Source organism: Ammospiza caudacuta, chromosome 1, assembly GCF_027887145.1.
Source record: "Ammospiza caudacuta isolate bAmmCau1 chromosome 1, bAmmCau1.pri, whole genome shotgun sequence".
NCBI classification, from domain to species: domain Eukaryota; kingdom Metazoa; phylum Chordata; class Aves; order Passeriformes; family Passerellidae; genus Ammospiza; species Ammospiza caudacuta.
In genome coordinates, this window is record NC_080593.1 from 69,005,247 (window position 1) to 69,023,104 (window position 17,858).

The following is a 17,858-nucleotide window of genomic DNA, read 5'->3' on the forward strand; positions in this document are numbered from 1 at the left end:
ATTTTCCACCTCATCTTGATGGCAAAGCACTATCTTGGTGCCCTTTTGTAGGGGCTGCATGCTCTCCACGGCTGACTCAGAAGGAAGAGTGGCATTTACTGAATCATCAGCACCATTTCCTTCAGCATCCTGTGTTTCTGCTGGAAGCATCCCATCCAGGCACACCAGCCAGGCCCCACCCTTCTGAAGCTCGCAAGATCTGATGAGATCATAGCAAGAAAGAGGTGACAATGCAGGAGTGTACGTGACTCCAAAAAAAACCATTATGAACCCCATCATTCTCTGCCCAGGTGAGAATCAGGAGTTGATGGTCAAACCACAGTACAAACAATGAAGCCAACCAGGAGAGCTAAACCTGATTTAAGTATGCCCTTGAGACACAGAGCAAAGCCAGCACTCTTCCAGCCAAGGATGAAATGACACTCTTGCAGGAACCAAAGCTGTTTGCCTCAATTTGTCCTCAAGGATGGCTGCTGGATGATGTAAAGGGCATTTTCACAACCTCACCAGAAGCCAGGCATGGCTTATGCACCAACGCCTGTATATTAAAAGGAAGATGATTTGGCACTCAAAATTAAACCTCAGTTTTCAATTAGAATGATGCACACCTCTAGTGACAAGACAATACAAAAACCATCTCTGCATGACCAGTGAGAAAGCATAATTTTTATGCCAAGTGACATTTTCTACTCAAGTTCTTTGCGGTTGTCTTAAGTATCATTAGTAAAAGCTTGAAAACAAGCAAAAAGCAGAACCCATTCTCAGCCCTTCTTTAGCTGCAAGCTGATGGATATCAGTGTGTCTATGCATTTCCTCTCTCCACACAATTCTCTTTCCCCAGTGATATTCCAAAGTCATCAACTCAGAAGCAACCATTTCCAGGCTATCAGACACAAGCACTCACAAAGAACATTGTGAATGACTAACCCAAGTCTCTGTGACAAATGCACCGGCACATTAGGATGGTGAGATGCTGACACAGAGTTAGAGAAAGTTCTTTTTGATGTCTCATTAAAAGCAATATTCCCTCCTGCACGATTTGGGGAACCATTCTAGAGAGTACCCGTATTATGTTTTGTTTTCAAAAACAGGGCCATAATAATTTTGCAATAACTTCTGTGACCTGTGGACATGGATGAAGAGCTGTTACCATTTGTTCTGAAGAAAACAAGTCTTGAGACTTTGTTTCTAAAATGAAAGGATTAGGTTCTCCCACTCCTCTCCATTCTTTTGCTTGTACATGTTTTTCCAACTACATTTCAGCCTCTACATCCCAGAGGTAATCACTGTAGGCCACACATACAGGCCAAGGTCTAATGTACTAGCGCTTGCAAAACATTAGAAAGAAAGCAAGAAAGGCTGCCATTATGAAGCCTGAACACTCAAAGAAAATTAAAATGCATTATCTCAGTGCCCCTCCCCCAATTTTTTATATACAAACGTGTCATTCACAAACATTCATTCCATCCTACTAATACAACTTTAATTTTACTATATGCAACCCGACTGTGGAGTAATGTTCAGCTCCAATTATACTGCACCCTGTTAAAAGCTGGCTCAAGACAGGACACAAACACACTGTGCCGTGAGGAAAATCCCTGCATACGTGCTGACAGTTTAGATGATGTTTAATCCCCAGGCTATTTCTGAAAAATTATCAACCCACTACTAGTTTTTTGTCCCCCTCCTCTTTAAACGAGTGCTGTAGTTCTACATGATGCACTTGATGATTTCAAAGCCTGCTTTCCAGGCTGCCTTCTCTTCAAAGCAGAAAATTAACAGAAGATAGAGTAATTACTAGTTCACCTTGAAGCAAAGATCAGAAACACACTATAGCTCAGCCAGAGCTGATTAGTATTGAATCTGGGGTTTATTATTAACTAGAACCCAAACTTTCTCCAGTGGTCAGACAGGCTACAAGCTGCATACCGTAACACAGCTCAAGCAAATCCGTTGACTAACCCAATCCAGACCAAAAAACATTAGCATCCCTACTGTAAGAGTACCCTCATTCACCAATTTAAAACACAGCATTCAGCTACCCCACCAGAGCCAAGTTGGTGAAAACACAGTTCTTGAACTGAAAGATAAAATTAGCAGCTCATTTGTCAGCTACTCTCCCTTTAGTAAGTCAATCTGGCACAACTGCTCTGCATTCAACTGATGGCAAATGCTTTTGGAGCTGTGCTTTAAGTCTGTCTGTTTTTCTCCAGCCCAAAAAACACCTCTGTCACATTTTTTATTTTCGTCAAGAGCAAAGCAAATGAGAAGTTAAAATATATGCAGGTTGATGTGAGAACATGCTTTTTAGACTATGGGTAGACGGCAGCCAAGATAAAGTCAGCATTATAGAGAGAACCATAGACTTTGGGACAAAGGTTCAGGGCAAAATGTTTCACTGCCAACTCGTGGGAAACAGCGGTCAGATCCAGAAAATCAGCTGTTATTATCCTTGAAATTATATTAAGGGGCATATTCTGACCAGAATCTGAGGTCCCTGCATTGCTACACACTAAAACAATTCAGTGCTTTCATTCTGCTAGCTGAAAGTGGAAATTTGCTGTATTAGAGCCTGCTAACAAGATTGATACCGACTTAGTATTTCACATCTCACTTCTATTTTCTCAGTAATGTAGCCATTTGCCCCTCTGGCTTTAACAATCTTTCAGCCTAAAGACAAATAGGCAATTCACTATGTTTTCAATGTATTTGTTTATTTTTATGCTGTAAGAATCCCTCTTAATCCTGTCACATTTACTCTAGAGCTTCCTTTGATTCGATGCCCACCGAAATACCAGGTGGAATAAAGGTCACCAACACTAATAAACTTCCCTGAAGCCAGACCACATGGTGTACCGGTGGACAGCTGTGTATCAGCACTGCCCTGAGACTGGTCTGGACTCCAGTGCCTCACTTCACATGATGAAATCAAGGAACCAGAGCAGCCCCTAAGTGAGAACATTGTAAATACACCTCAGAGCTAGGTGCTAATAAATAGAATCCCACAAACACAGCTGTCTGTATACTGCCCATTCCTCATTTACGGATGTGCATTTACAGCTAATGGCTTTTAACTCCTTTCATGCTAAAAAATCCAAGACAAGTCATAAGTCTGTCAACTGGGCAGCTACTCAGCAAGCTATTAATAAACTACTATAGGAACATCACATGAGTCACGCCTCTCAACCTTTCTGGTCCCTGTTACATCTTGATTCATTTACAAAGTCTGTGTGCTTCACCTCAAGCTCTAAAGTCAAATGACCACAGGGATTTGGCGTTTTTTTTGATATTCTACAGCACCTTCTTTGGTGGAGCTTGGCTCAGCAGGAGAAAAACACAGATATAAATAACTACAGCTTAACTGATACGACTCTCTCCTTTCACTTGTTTAGATCAATATTGCTACCACCTGGTGCCATCAACGGGTAAATGGAAAAAAACTGATAAAAGCTACATATATTTACTCTGTAAAATTCATACAAAGCATTCTGCACTAGCTCTTCAGGCTTTTATTAACAAGGAAGTTAAGGGGACCTTACACTACACATATGAACTGAGCATCCTGAAGAATATTTTGTTCCAGAACCATCTTTAACCATAAATTACTTGAACCTTCCACGGGGCAGCTGCACGCCTCATGAGATTATGTGAATGCAAGAGCCTGGAGAAAAGATGCAGCAGGACAAAATGGCAATTCTTAGGTGACTTTGTTGCTGCTAGGGGCATCTGCTAGACCAGCTCAACATTGCATGGCACTGGAGCTCATGCTCAAATATTTTTTATTTGTCAGTCCAAGCATGTGGACCCTTCCCATTCCCAGTTTTCTAAGTTATGGTCTGGAGAGATACCAGAAAACATACAGAGAGAAACAATGGCAGGGGCAAGAAAAAACCACTGAGGGGAAAAAAGGCAAACAGTCAAAGAAACATAAATTACATCTTATCACTTTCCAGGCAGGTGCTTGTCTCCCCTTTGCCCTCCCTGCATTTGGGTTTATGTACCTGGTTCCTCCTGCCAATCCGATTTGGTGCAGGAGACTTTGAGGGGGATTTGACATTTTGAGAATTCCCGCCGTTTTCAGCAATCTTCCCCACATTCATCACTGCTGACATCATGGCGTCAATGGAGGACAAGTCCGCTCCGTCCAAACTGTTTGGGGAACTTGGTGATACCTTATAGCTGTTTAAGCTTTCCAGCTGCTTCTCTGGAATTAAAAACAAAAACACACATAGGAGTTCCTAGGCTATCTTAAAAAAAACCCAAACAACCCACAGTATTTTCAGCTCCCTGTAGCTCACATCACACTCTGCTGGATCATCATGGAGCACAGGCAACAGGCCATAATAAGTGGAGTTCTTGTAACAGGACAATATTCTCATAATGGAATACATAGGACAAAGTGAACATTTTTCTCATAGGACATTCCCATTTTCTTCCTTTTCAACCTTACTTCAGTATGGAGCTTATAGAGTGATTTACTTTATACTCTCTTGCTGTGAAATTTGTGGTATCTTGTGATCACCATGAACTAGTAGAGCAGTACTGATGAATTGCACTCTGGCAAGAATGTTCAAGCAGGTATGTGTTTTAAACAGGACTGCACAATTAAGGCATTAGTAACGCAGTGTAGGGTACTGGGTTCCCTTTTAAGCATGGTTTAAGCCAGCTTTGTACACAGAATAAGGTAAAGTAGCAAGAATCCAACGAAAACAAAACCCCGCATCCCCCATATTGCCTCTTTACTGCCACAGATGGCACATATGTGATTTTGGTATGCCAAGACATACTAGTCCATGGAGAATATGTGTTACATACATGACTAATGTCACAGCTAAAGCTGTCGAGGTTCAAACTTCTCCATCACATGCTGTAAGCAGCCTAATACACCTAAAATCTCATCTCTGGTTTCTTAACATACAGACATGTCAAACACACAGGAAAGGCCTTCTATTTTCTTCTTTACAGGTTTGAAAAGGAAGAGGCTTTCAAATTAAACACTCCATTCCCCCACAAGAAGTTTCCCTAAGAAACAGTAAGACCCTGCAAGTCTACTGCTCTGTCACCTCTGGTGGAAAAGCACAGAATCTTAATGTGTTGTGAGAAAGTCACTGCAATAGAAGAGTATGTGAGGGTGAACAAGGAGGAACACGTTTGTCTGTGAACATTTGATCTCTGCATAATACTGTCTTTGGAACATAAGTTTGAGGATTATAAACAGGTGGTTTTTTGAGGCTAAGTTATGTGGTGCCAAGTTACTGTGAGCCAAGAAAATCTTTGTTTGGAAGCCTGCAGTGGTAGCTGAGAATTTGTGTGCCCATGCTTCTGTTCAACCTATTTTATACTTTTCAGACAGATAAAAGTTAGGGATGGGAAAAGAAATGTATGCACCAGTGCTTCTGCTCGATGTATTTTACACTCTTCACACAACAAGGTGTATGGATGGGTGAGAAATGTTTCTACATTCATAATCAGTGCCCTAATTTATAGAGTCACAGAGCTAGTTGAACCAATTACCTTCATCTTTCTCCCCTGATTGACTGTGGCTCTCTTCAGGGTTGCTGGTCTCCTCACTTAGTGTAGCATGTACAGTTGCGTCTGGCTCTTCAGCCTCTTCTTCAGCAGCACCCTCTAGCACTACATGAGGGAGAAGGCAAAAAGAGAAAGGGAGTGAGCTTTTATGGAAGCCATTTTAGCAAAGTAAGACTACTGCCCTTTATTTTGAGGGCTCCCCTGACTAACAGATAGATCTGATGACAGAAGCACTCCAGCAGTGCCAGTGCAGCCAAGCAGCCACTCTCATGAGTGCCCAGGCACTGAGCTGGGAGATGCTGCTGCTTCCACCAGTGGCAAAACCTGAGCAAATAAAGAAACCCCCACCAGCCTGGTCTGCAGCATTAAGGCAGCAAAAAATGGAGGAAGAGAGACCAAGCTAGCCTATCACTGACAGTAGTGACATTTGATTGAGAAGTTGGAAGAATATTCTGCACCTAGAGAATTTAGGTGATTCGATTTCATACATACACTGCTCCCTTCTCTCTCCTTGGAAGACTAACATTTACTCCAATACATGAATTCATGGTGGCCACCTTCTTCCTTCTAGCAGTGGTAAAATTACTACAGAGGTTTCTGGGACCATTTGGCACACTCCTCACATCCACTGCCCAAGGTTCCCATACAAGTTGAAGACATAAGTAACCACTGTATGTACCAAGAGAATTCTTCCACACCCCTTTCTGAAACCACAAACTTATCATGCTATCATTGGGGTTTAAGGAAGGGTGCCTGTTCTCTCTGGAGAATGACAGGGCAGTTAAACATAATTTTTAGAAGTGATGGGGAATGATCAACACATGAGAAACAGTTGTCTGCCCACAGCACTCATGGCTATAGCCTCTGGAAAAAGTTATTTGTAATATAGAAAACTGCTGAAAGGTTTTTAACAGAGAAATAAACCTTTATAACCTTAAAAGCAAAATGTTATTTCATTATGAAAACAAACACACCATGGACATTTCATAATCTCAGATTTACAAATCACAACCAGTAAGCCCAATACAGGTTTTCCTTTTATCAAGAGAACAGAGACAATTGCCTTCAAACCACAGTTAAGAGGGTTTCTTCCTTTAAAAAAATTACATTCTCAAGGATAACATGCAAATTAGTCATGCAACACATTTTCAAATGCTGTTTGAACATCATCAATCACTGAAAACAATCAATGACTGTGTTACCCCAACTGCCAACAATTTGGAGTGCCCAAGTACAGGCAGGCAAAAAGAAAGGGCCCACCTTGTGCCAAGTGGTTCCTCATTTCACACCATGCCAGACACATCAGTGGATTCAACCTTCCTATCTTTAGCTGCCAACCTTCTAAGGAGTGCAGACAGATGCAGTCTAGAGACAAAACCTGGGACCTGACTAAGCCCAGGTAGTGTAAGGCTCAAGAAAACATCAACCTCTTAACAAACACTGCCCTCCATCTGCACCTTCAAAACCAGAAAAACAGACTAACCTGAACAACTCAAAATAACTTCTCCCTAATTATTTTTGTACTTTTCTGTTAAGAAAATAGTAGTGATCCCTGTGACATAGGGATTTCTTGCTCCAAGGTGAGGCCAAGCTCCCATCCTTCTGTGTTTCCTCCAGTAATTATGGGAGCCACTTATTTGTCTGGCTTTGTTTTAACTGTTGTAACTGCTGTAGCTTTACCGTTATTTTGTTTGTTTTTAAAAAAGGTCCATCGCATTCAAGAGCAACATAATTATTTCTTTCCCCCCTGCCCCCATCTTATTTCAATCACTTACATGGTAGCTGAGTTACTTTTGAATAGAATAAGCAACAGAATTATTTTCAGGACTGGCCTAAATCTAAAACTGCTTGCTCCACCAGCTTAGCACTACCAAAAATAAGGACCAGTTTGAACTATTTTGAAGTATTTCTGTTAAAAAAGTGTTTTAGTCCTTAAAAAAACCCTAAACAAACAAAATACACAATTCCTTCCAAAATACACATATTCATTCCTCCTTCAGTCAATACCTAGCACATTAGTGTCACCACTGATACATCCTGGAAGAAAATCGACTGTGTAACTGTGAAGACTCCTGTGTTTGCCAAGGTAACTTAAAGACAGCTTAGTTGCTTCCCAGAGAACTACAGTCAGAATTTCTAGTGTTGCTTTTAGCAACATCAAAAATGGGAAATGCACTTTCCAGAGAGAGCTTGCAGAACAGGCAGGCATATATGTACATTAAAAAAACCCTACCTACTGTTTCATACAAACCTGCTACCTTGCTCTCTGTTTTTTTCACAAGGAAAACTATGTATTATACTATTACAGCCTTTCATGGTTTCTATGAGCCAACAGTTATTCTTCTTTTCTGAATCCAAATATTTTCCTCCAAAGGCAAGCAAATATATGTAGTCAGAGATCTTGTCCTTAAAACCATTTTCTACATATTAAAAATTTCCAATTTCTAAACTAGTCTAGAGATCGCAACTGAACTGCTCTGCATGCTTTAATCTACCTATGTATTTTCCACTCTCCTGCATGAAACAAAAATGCACCACTGAAACAAAGACAACTGCATGAGCAGCACACACCAATTTCAGAAGCATAACTTTCTATTTGCAATAGGATATAGAAACAATAAGAATGCTGGGCCAAATCACTCCTTCCTGTGGGAAAACCCGTGGCAGAGTGCCTTCAGGCAGGAACACACTGAGAGATTTCTCTTGCAGGCTTGTTTTTGGTTGTTTTTTGGTTGTGGTTTTTTGGTTTTTTTTTTTTTTGGGTTCTTTTTTCCCTTTAAAAAAACGCATTACTGAGGATGGGGAAGTGTTGGGATTTTCTTCTACAGCACCTATGAAACTCAGGGAATGGGACAGGCAGCAACCAGCACACATGCCCTATGCCATACTGCCTTCAGGACTGTAAACTCTCCCAGCTCACACCAAATGCCCCGGCGTGGAGGTTGTGCTGACAGAGCCTCCTTCCTCTCTCTCCCCAAAAGAAAACAAAGACCTCCAGGAAAAAGGATAAACAGGAAATAAGTTGAGAAACAGTGCAGCCTCAGGTTACATTCAACATCGGACCAAAGCCTCTAGGAAACAGGGAAGTGGTCACAAGCATTCAAGCCATCTTCTACTTTGAAGAAACCCCCCAGTGTCACATTCATCCTGTGTGAAAAGGAGGAAAAGCAGAGAGCAAGTGACTAAGCAAGAGTGCTGACAAATGGTAGGGGGGACAGGACCAAACAAGACAATGCAGCCCTCTCTGCACAGCCACACCAAGACACCTGTCTTTTCTGCTGGAACGTGTTCCTTCCACTTGATGAGGTTGCTGACAACTTGAAACTGGGGCAACTTCCATCCCACAGAGAGCCCTGAAGGGCCTACAGCTCCTGCTTCTGACAGTGGTTGGCCCCTGATGCCCCACACAGCCAGCTAATGGCAGAGAAACTGCAAAAGCAGAGCTTACAAAAAAAAAATCCACCACCTTGTTGCTTCCCATTCAGTCTGTACAGGAAGACACTTGCTAGACCTATTTCCTCCTCTGGGATAAAGTGTGACTCCACTGTATGTTAAAGCTGAACCGATCAACAGTTACTCCCCCCGCTTTGCTTATGTGTATTTATTTGGGGTTTTTTGTTTGTTTGTTTTAAGACAACTCTAAACAGCTACAGCTGTCTCGCCTTCTGGCGAAGAGCATCACGCATGAAGCAAAAAGAAGAACACAGGCCACAGGAGAAGGAAGAAGAAAGGAGAAAAAATGATGAGTCTTCAGAGTCACAGTCACTTGACTTGACACTGAGAGGCAGCCACACAAGCACAGAGCAGCACGTCCTGGCCCCTGGGAGCTGGTACAAGTCTCTGTTCCAGATTGCTCCACTGTCTGTGCACATGAGCTCTCCCTTTGGAATAGATAGGAAGAAACGCACAATGCAGGCAAGAAGGGGGAAAACCTGGTACACACAGCACAAAGCTGCTTATTGTTCTGCCTTCCGAAAAAAAAATCCACATTAATGTTAAAAGTAGAAGCCATGCACTAATTGGGCCAGGGAAAGATTAACACTCTTGGCCAAATAGTTTTATTGGTTTCATTAATGTAGTATTTAGTAAAGAACACAGTGGGGGAGAAGAAACAGGGAAAAGAAATGACAGGTTTAGCAATGTGCAGCCTCCCCCCCATGCATTTCAAACCACTTTTTCCCATGAGGTCCAAACAGGAATCCTGAGCCTTCTTCATCATTTCCATCTTAGCAACACTATTAGCTTAGTCAAGGCTTTCCCACTGTTTTTTGTTCTAAGTGGCATGAAAAAACCCCAAGGATCATTTAAATGAAGGCCAGACCTGCTAGTATACAAATTTAGACAAGAACAGAACTTCAAAGAGAGATATATCGCATTTGAATAAACAAAGTTTACTGTTTACCCTTGAGATTATAATACCTAAGAATCGCAACACTGCACTCCAAACTGCTTCTGATGCACTGGTCTCCTACTAAGCTTCCACCAGAGGAGAGGATTTCCCTCCCAGAGCACAAACGCTGCCAAGCACAAATGGTCACTCCCACCCCAAAAGTGATGCGCACTATCACCCGCTCTACCTTTTGAACATAACTTTCTGTCAAAGCTGGCAGGAAGGAAAAAGGGTGAAAAGGCATCGTGTGGGAAGAAAAAAGAGCTAACACTATTCAAAGCACTGCCTCAAGGCAAAGGAAAACCAAATGAACAAAGTTTTCCCAACTGACCTTTTTTAATACCAACTCTGCCCTTGCTACTAAAGTGCTGGTGCTGACTCTGCACCCCCAGCAGTAGAAAATGACACTGGGAGTGTCACCTCACCATCACCACTGCTGGAGCACCACTACAGGGCAGCCCATGGGAAAAGGAAGACAAGCACAGAAAGGAAGAGAGTGGCACCAGAATATCTGGGGGCTGCTCTTTTACTTAACAGTAAAAACTAAGAGTGCTACCCCAAAGCTTTTGAACTTGCTCTTATAAGTAACATTTTCCTCTACAAAATAACCCAAAACCAAACACAAAACCAACAACCAAAAGGAGTAACATCTATTGAAGTGTACTCTCTGAGCATCAAAGAAGACAGAGTTTTTCTATAAACTCTGAGCTGTTAGTGAAACAATCATTTTACCTGTGTTAGTGCAGGTACAATACTTTGCCTCTTGAAATAACCATGTGAGTCTACAACATCCATACATCTAACTTGTACACAGACAGATACACCCAGACATGGAATAAACAAGTGAACCACATGCTCATGGACATGCCTTAAAACTGAGTTCTGGATGATCTTCTGGTGGGAGTGGGACAGGGGAAGAAGCTCTAAACAAGAACAAGATGATCCCAGACTATTTCCAGACTATTTTGCATGCTGTTGCTATAACACCTAACAGTTAGGCTAAATTTTAAATATTCAAACATATTTACTCCTCCTGCTTTATTTCCTTGCAAGCACGATGTAGTACATATGTAGTTCTTATGTAGCTTTTGAAAATCCCTTTTTGGTGACTTATGGACGAGTAATGCTCCTCAGGACTTTGGCTCAGATGACCAGAAGCTTCTCTCCAAAAAGTATAGCAGAATTTGAACTTAGCTAATGCCTTTAGTGAACAACACTGAATCACCACGGTACTCTGGCATTACATTGGTGCAATACACTGGAAACAAGGAAGTTGTATTAATATAACAATGAGACACTATACTGGCAAAGCAGGGGTTTCCTGGGTAAAATTCACCTTTATGGTCCAACTGGTTTGCAGCAATCCACACAGCTACCAGGCAGCCTTAATACAAAATGAATTCATGCCCATTCTCTTGGCCCTGTGCCCCATTTGCTAACTTGAAGCCATGTCTGCACCTTTTGCAAGTGCTGCATGCTGTGGGAACAGCCCTCACACAGGAGCCTGTGGTCGTGCTAGGCCAGAAAAGAGAACTCAGGCAAACGCTGCTCCCGCACCAAGAGCGAAGCGAAAGCGAAACCTGATGGCCCCCTGGCTCCCAACAGGAAAGCCCAGCATACTTGGTAATCACCTCACAGAGTTTGATTGAACCTGCACCGAGTTCCTGACCAGGACTGCTCTCTTTGGGGACAACAGTGCCACACAGAACACACAGCACTGCAAGAACTGCAATAACCTACGGCTGCACTTAGAATCAGCAGCTGATGAATTTTGAGACTTTTCTAATATCTTAGCACTCTTTCCCCTGACCAAAGACAGATCTGTGAGCTGCTCCTCATTTCTGCTGTTTGTATCAGTGTATTGGTGAGTACCTGGCCCTCCAGGAAGCCTTTGTCACAAAACTGCATCTAGCTTCAAGAGTTTGCTCAAGCAAAAAGGATACTGAGATTTAAAGACAGCTTAATAAGCCTGGGACCATGAACCCCACATTTAGGCAACAAAAAAAAGTCAGGGTAACAGGAGAGCAAAACAAGTGGCTCTAAGCAGACATCCATCCATTCCTTCCCTTCCTATGTTGACAACTGCAAACACTCCTCCATCCTCATCCTTGCCTGCCTGCACAGCTGTGAGGAGGCCAGTGGGAAGGGAGTCTGGCTTCCCCCAGGCACTGGGAATCATGGCAATGTAGGGGGAACACGGAATAAGACAGGCCTTGGGCTTTTACCCAGCACATCCCCTCCCCTGCGCCCTCCCCACTGGCTGAGGAAGGACACAAAAGCAATACTGTCTGTCCTTATAAGCTCTGCTTTGCATGTGTTCAGGGAGTGGGGACAGCTGTGCGGACGGCTCGCAGAGTTCCAGGAAGTCAATGTGTGTCTTGGCTTTAACTCCAGTTTATTTGCCTTAGCTGAAGTGGCGACACGAGAAAGTCCCTTCGAGTCTCCCCTGAGCTGGCACTGGCTGTAGCAGGGCAACACTCCTTGGGACATGGCCTGGGGTCCCTCCCCACACTACCAATCTTCCCTAGTCCAGCTGCTGCATCTTTCACTCGGGCCAGGGCTGGCTTACATCCCACTAGGCAAGGGGACAGCCTTGGAAGATGGTGTGGGAGAGGGTGGGACTCCAAAGCAGAGCCAGGGACTGGAGGGAGTGGGCCCTGAAGGCGGGATGGAAGTATCTTGCAAAGGCAGGACAGGTCAGGCAAGTGGCTTCACATTGCCTGCCAAAACCACTGCCAACACACCCTGAAGGAGCCCAGGGCGAGGCAAGAGAGCAGAAGGGCAGGGGGAAGTTGAAGCAAGGACGAGTGGGCAACCCCACCGTGGCCTGTGCCCATGCCCAAAAGGTCGAGGAAAGGGAGATGCACCTGTCTGAGGGGAGCAATCCTAGGGAAGCACAGCCCTGGGAGACAAAACCTCATTGCCTGCTGCTGCTGCCATCTCAGACAAGCAAGAGGGGATGGCAAAATGAGGAAACAATCAAAATGTAGCTTTGTGAGTTTGTTGCTTGGGGGATTTCTTCCTTTTCATGCTACCCTGACAAACCCACTTGATCTAAAATCCTGGAAGGGACATGGAGGGAGCTATAGGTTAATGTCCCATCACCTGTGTGCCTAAGCAAGTACTGTGCTGAGGAAATGAGATACTTGTCCGAGAGCCCAATGGGTGAGCTAGATGCACTGCACTAGGGAGAGTCAGACGGAAAGCACTTCTGAGTAACAGAGAAGAAAAGAGGACCCCCCCCCCTTCAAATACTCCTCTCTCTGCCTGAGGAGAGGCTGCAGGCACGCAGGGCGGGCGAAGCGGGACTGAGCTCAGCTGGGTAGCTGTGACGGAGATGCTGACATCCCCGACAATATATGGTCAGCCTAAACCACAGGATATCTTGTCCTTTTAAGGTGGGCCAAGAGCAAGCATCTGTGCAGCAGCAGCAGCACAGCCCCAGCCTGCCATCAATAGCCCCTGGTGTCACTGAAAAAACAGGGGCTCCTGTGCCACACCAACTGGCTGTGCAGATGCCTGGGCACCCACCCCGAGAGGAGACAATCCGTCTGGTTGTTCCTCTGCTCAGCATCATGGAAACAAGCAGGCACATTAGTAAGGAGAGGAAGAAAGCCACGAAACCATGCGGCCGGGCTGCTCCCTGGCAATTGGTGCCTGCAGCTGTTGGGGAGGGAGGCCGGGAGAGAGGGAGGGAGGGAGGGAGGGAGGGCCTGTCCCTGTCCCCATCTCTGTCCCTCACCCTGATGGCTAGCAGCTCAGCCAAGGGCAGCTTCAGAGCCAGCACTCCAAGTGAAGGTTTAAAGCAAATCTCGGGAGGGAGAAACAAGCAAACATTTCACCCCCTCACACTTGCTCTTCACATGTAGCCAGAGCCGCGTGTGTGTGTGTGCAGGACGGGTTCAGCAGGGATTACAGAGGCAGGATGAATCACACTAAGGAAGACATAGAAAATCTCCTGTACTAGTGCCCTGCTTCTTGTGTGCTGCTCTGGTTGCAATTCTCTTCCTCCAAGATAAGTATTTGAAGAGTTTCACAGAGGAACTGAATGCAGAGGCAATTTTACAAAAATCATTCTGAAAATAGGATAAGCTAGAGACCAGGAAAAAACTCCTCTTGGAGTAGCTATGTCCCACATGGTGTTTCACCACTCTAACTGCATCCATATGCTAGCAAAAACAGGCAAGCCCAAGGGGAAAAGCATCGGTTTGCTCATTGCAGAGCTCCCAACTCATCCTTTGCAGCCCAGCCACACTGTCTTTGCAGGAGATGCCAGCACACTCTCTGCTTGGAGCACTGTACCAGGTAGCTTGCCAAAACATTTTGTGCTTCACAAGATAACACAGCAAAATGAGAAAAGAAAAAGTAGAAATTACAGGGATTTAAACCCATTTCCTGGTGGTAGTGTTGTGAACCACCAAGATTTTATCATGAGCCTGTAAAATCTGATGGTGCTACATTACTGCACAAAATCTCAAATTTTTAAAGTAAAAATTCTAGTTTTTTGATCTTTGGAAAAAGGATAAACACATTACACGCTCAGCAAAATACAAAAAGCAAACTGAAGTGAACAGATTAATTTTAAAGCCTCAAGCTTTTCAGAAAACCATGATCTCAAATGCTCAACCTGTAATTTTTTAACATACAGGGATAGCAACACAGTGTCCCCTCTCTACCCAGTACATTTTGTACTCTGGAAAATATACCTTCTAAAACTAAAATGACCCTTTAAAAGAGAGAAAAAAATTGCAATATCTCAGTGTGTTTCTAACATTTTATTTAAAAGCCAACACAGCTGCACTTTAATGTTACTTAAAGATGGAAACCTACATCAAATTACCAAACTTGTTTTAAGCAGACTCAATATGCAAATATTTTGAAGATAGAATGATTCAAGAGTTTGAAGCTCTTCTCACTGCTCTTTTCCAGGGAGCATGACTTGCTGACAGGATTAACTACTGCCAGGCTCACGAAGCTGGGAGACAGCTGCCACATGGCAGCCATTTATTACAAAGCTCCACTCCTCTAAAGTTAGGAAAGAGGCAGACCGTTTCATCTGTGTTATCAGCAGGGTTCCTCTGCCCTACAGGCTTTAGTGACTAGGCTTTTTCTAAACAAACACCTCCTTTTCTCCCCCACCTTGTTAACATCATATCTTCCTGTATTCTGTTTCTGGTCAGCACAGAAACTATTCCTCCTATCACATCCTCCAAATAACAACAGCAACAACAACAACCTATAACCAAGGTAATTTTAAAAGTTCAGAAACACAAATCCTATCCCTACCCCCTTCCCCTGAAATACATTTTTAAATTAGGGAGTTTTAGCTTGAGCTTTTCAGAGGGGAAAGCACAGGCCACAGGGAGGAGAGAGAGAGAGAGATGCTGGAGCAAAGACTCAGAAGCATTCTGTACAGCCCTCCCTCTCCCACCCATGCTAGGAGGCACTTGTAATGTCAGCCTCCAGCTGCAATATCCCAAGGGCCTACCCAGCTTTTCATGAGCAAGATAACTGGTAGCACTCCTTCTGAGATTGTATCTCCACACCAAGCAGACTCTGCAGGCCCACAAGCCAAAGCCAACATCTGCCCCCCACCATAAGAGGCACAAGCAGATCTCAAGCCAACCAACTCCTACAGTGTGCTAAGGACCAGGAACAGATAGAAACCAGCTACAAAATCTCCATGTGATATTAAGCACAGACAACCATCAGTTGACATTGTCCTGATACCAAGAGCCAGAATTAAAAGATACAAACTAGAGGTTTTAGTTTTACAGGGGGTTATTCTAGATATGTATTTGCCACAGATGCTAAAGCACCAAAGATCACTCAGACTGAGGTTTATTGCTCTGTCCAGGTGAGGGAGAAATCCAGCCTTCAGAAAAAGAGCTCTCTCCCACCACCTATGAACAAGGTGCCACAAGTTTTGTGAGTACACCCACGGGCTTACACCCGCTGGCCAGTAGCCTTTGGGCTTGTTTCCAGAGCTCTAAATTCTGAAATACAAGGTTTCTTTCTTGGTTTAGTTAGGTAAATTAATTACAGCAATAGATAGTGCTGGCAAGACTCTCCAAGTTGAGATTCACACAGGAAAGCCACTTAACAAATTTTAAACAGCAGAGCTACTTGCCAGTGGTACTCTTCAGTATGAGTTTTCTTTCTATTTTGAAGTAGATGCAGTGCAAGTAACCTGTGGGAGGTGCTTCCAGCACACTGACAAAATGAAACAGCATCTGTTTATCAAAATGAATGTGCAACATACATAAAAAAAAGGGCATAGGGATCTTGTTCATCAATTTCTTATGGAATTCAGAAGTCACTCAGCTTTATCAGAGAGTACAAGAAGCCTTCTCAGGAACAATATATCCTTATCTGATCTGAAAAAATATGTCTTTTCAAAACAAGAACTGCACACACACACACACACACACACAAATCCCCCTTCATCCACAACCACATCCAGCTGCTGACCTTCCGAGTTCCTTGTACTATGGTCAATGCTCTGGGACTTTAAAAGCCTAGCAGGCATTTCTAAAGGATTTCACAAAGTACACTGGCCTGGCCTTGTAAAAGCTCATGAGGAATCCATGAAGGTCATCGTGCAGCTTAGACAGTCTGCAAACAGCATAATCCACGTGCTGGTGAGGTAAGAACTGACCAAAGTCGGGCGGATAGGCCTGAGGACTTCTGCAAGGAATGTTTCCTCCAACAATGCTGTAAACCCTGGAGGAAATGCCTGCTGATCTTCAAAGCCCTTCAGTAGGAACAGCTTTAAGTTTCCTGAACATGAGCATTCTGGTTGCAAGGCCGCAATCCTCTTAGGCTGACAGAGAAAAGCATAAAACCAAAGGAAATAAAAAAAAAATTAAAATCCACTAAGGTTAATAACTGCAAATAAGCAGCAGGACTGACCCTCTACTTTGCAACGAGCTGTCGGATCCATCCAGCAAAGTTTTGATGTTCCTCGGCACAAGAGCCACACGGATCAAGCAGCAGCTCACAATCTCTGCAGCTTTCCTCTTTCTACTCCAGGCAGTCCTCCACACGTGCAGACTCCTGGACAGCAATACTCAGTTGTTCGGACTACGAGGGGATGCTACAGCTGTGGCTGCGGCGCAAGGCGTCCACCGTAACTATATCAAGGCCCCTGCAGTGTGCTGCACTGCCAGCAGAATTTTAGGTACAGCCTTCAGTTGCCTGACGGGTTTCACAGGCGACCATGAGTAAAGGGGAGTCTGGACACCTGCACACTGCAAAGAATTGCAGGAAGTTTATTTCAGGAACGCTGGGGAAAAAAAAAAGAACAGACAAAATTGTGAACAGGTTTCTTCAGTAAGTGAAGTTTCAAGTTGCTATTCCTCCAGCCAAAAACGTCTGCTGCTAGTCCAAAACCACCCTCTCCTTCCAAAAATCCAATTCTACTGCTAGTGCTTCACACTCTTCCATGAAACAGATGATACAGACAATTCTTGAAACAATTCACATATGAAAAGGGAAATTAATTTCCTTCTTCTGACTCCATTGATAAATATTTAACAAAAGCATTAGCCTGAAACAAGCTTGTATGAACTACATATAGGTTCAATTCAATTCTGGGTAAAGTGGTAGTTGCACACAGAGAAAAATGAACAAACAGCAACAAAAGTGATCAAGTGGCCTCTGCACCCACCCCAATTTCTGCAGGAGGACAGCAAGAGTCTGCCAGTGGAAACTTGACTAATCACTTTCAAATATGCACATATAGCAAAGCAACACTGAAGTATCATCATCAGACCTATGATACTGAAAGTCACACTTCTTTTGAGGAGTGATGCTTCCACATTTACATTTTCTCAGGCATATAAACATACACCCCCACACAGCCACCTTCTTTTAATTCTAAGCATGAAATTGCCTTCCTTTAAAGTTTTAAGCCAGTATACACTACAACAATATTTTT

General features: G+C 43.6%; 1 protein-coding gene across 1 annotated transcript in view; it reads right to left on the minus strand.

The window, feature by feature from the left end:
- Positions 1 to 17,003, minus strand: part of RREB1 (ras responsive element binding protein 1) — a 77,547-nt gene extending 60,544 nt beyond the window's left edge. The window contains exons 1-3 of the mRNA XM_058811624.1: positions 16,832 to 17,003; positions 5,515 to 5,634; positions 4,002 to 4,204 (exon numbers count right to left, since the gene is read on the minus strand). Of these exons, the coding sequence (XP_058667607.1) occupies positions 4,002 to 4,204; positions 5,515 to 5,634; positions 16,832 to 16,862 (354 nt within the window). The 5' untranslated portion in view covers positions 16,863 to 17,003. The remainder of the gene's footprint in view (positions 1 to 4,001; positions 4,205 to 5,514; positions 5,635 to 16,831) is intronic.
- Between the last annotated feature and the right edge of the window lie 855 nt (positions 17,004 to 17,858).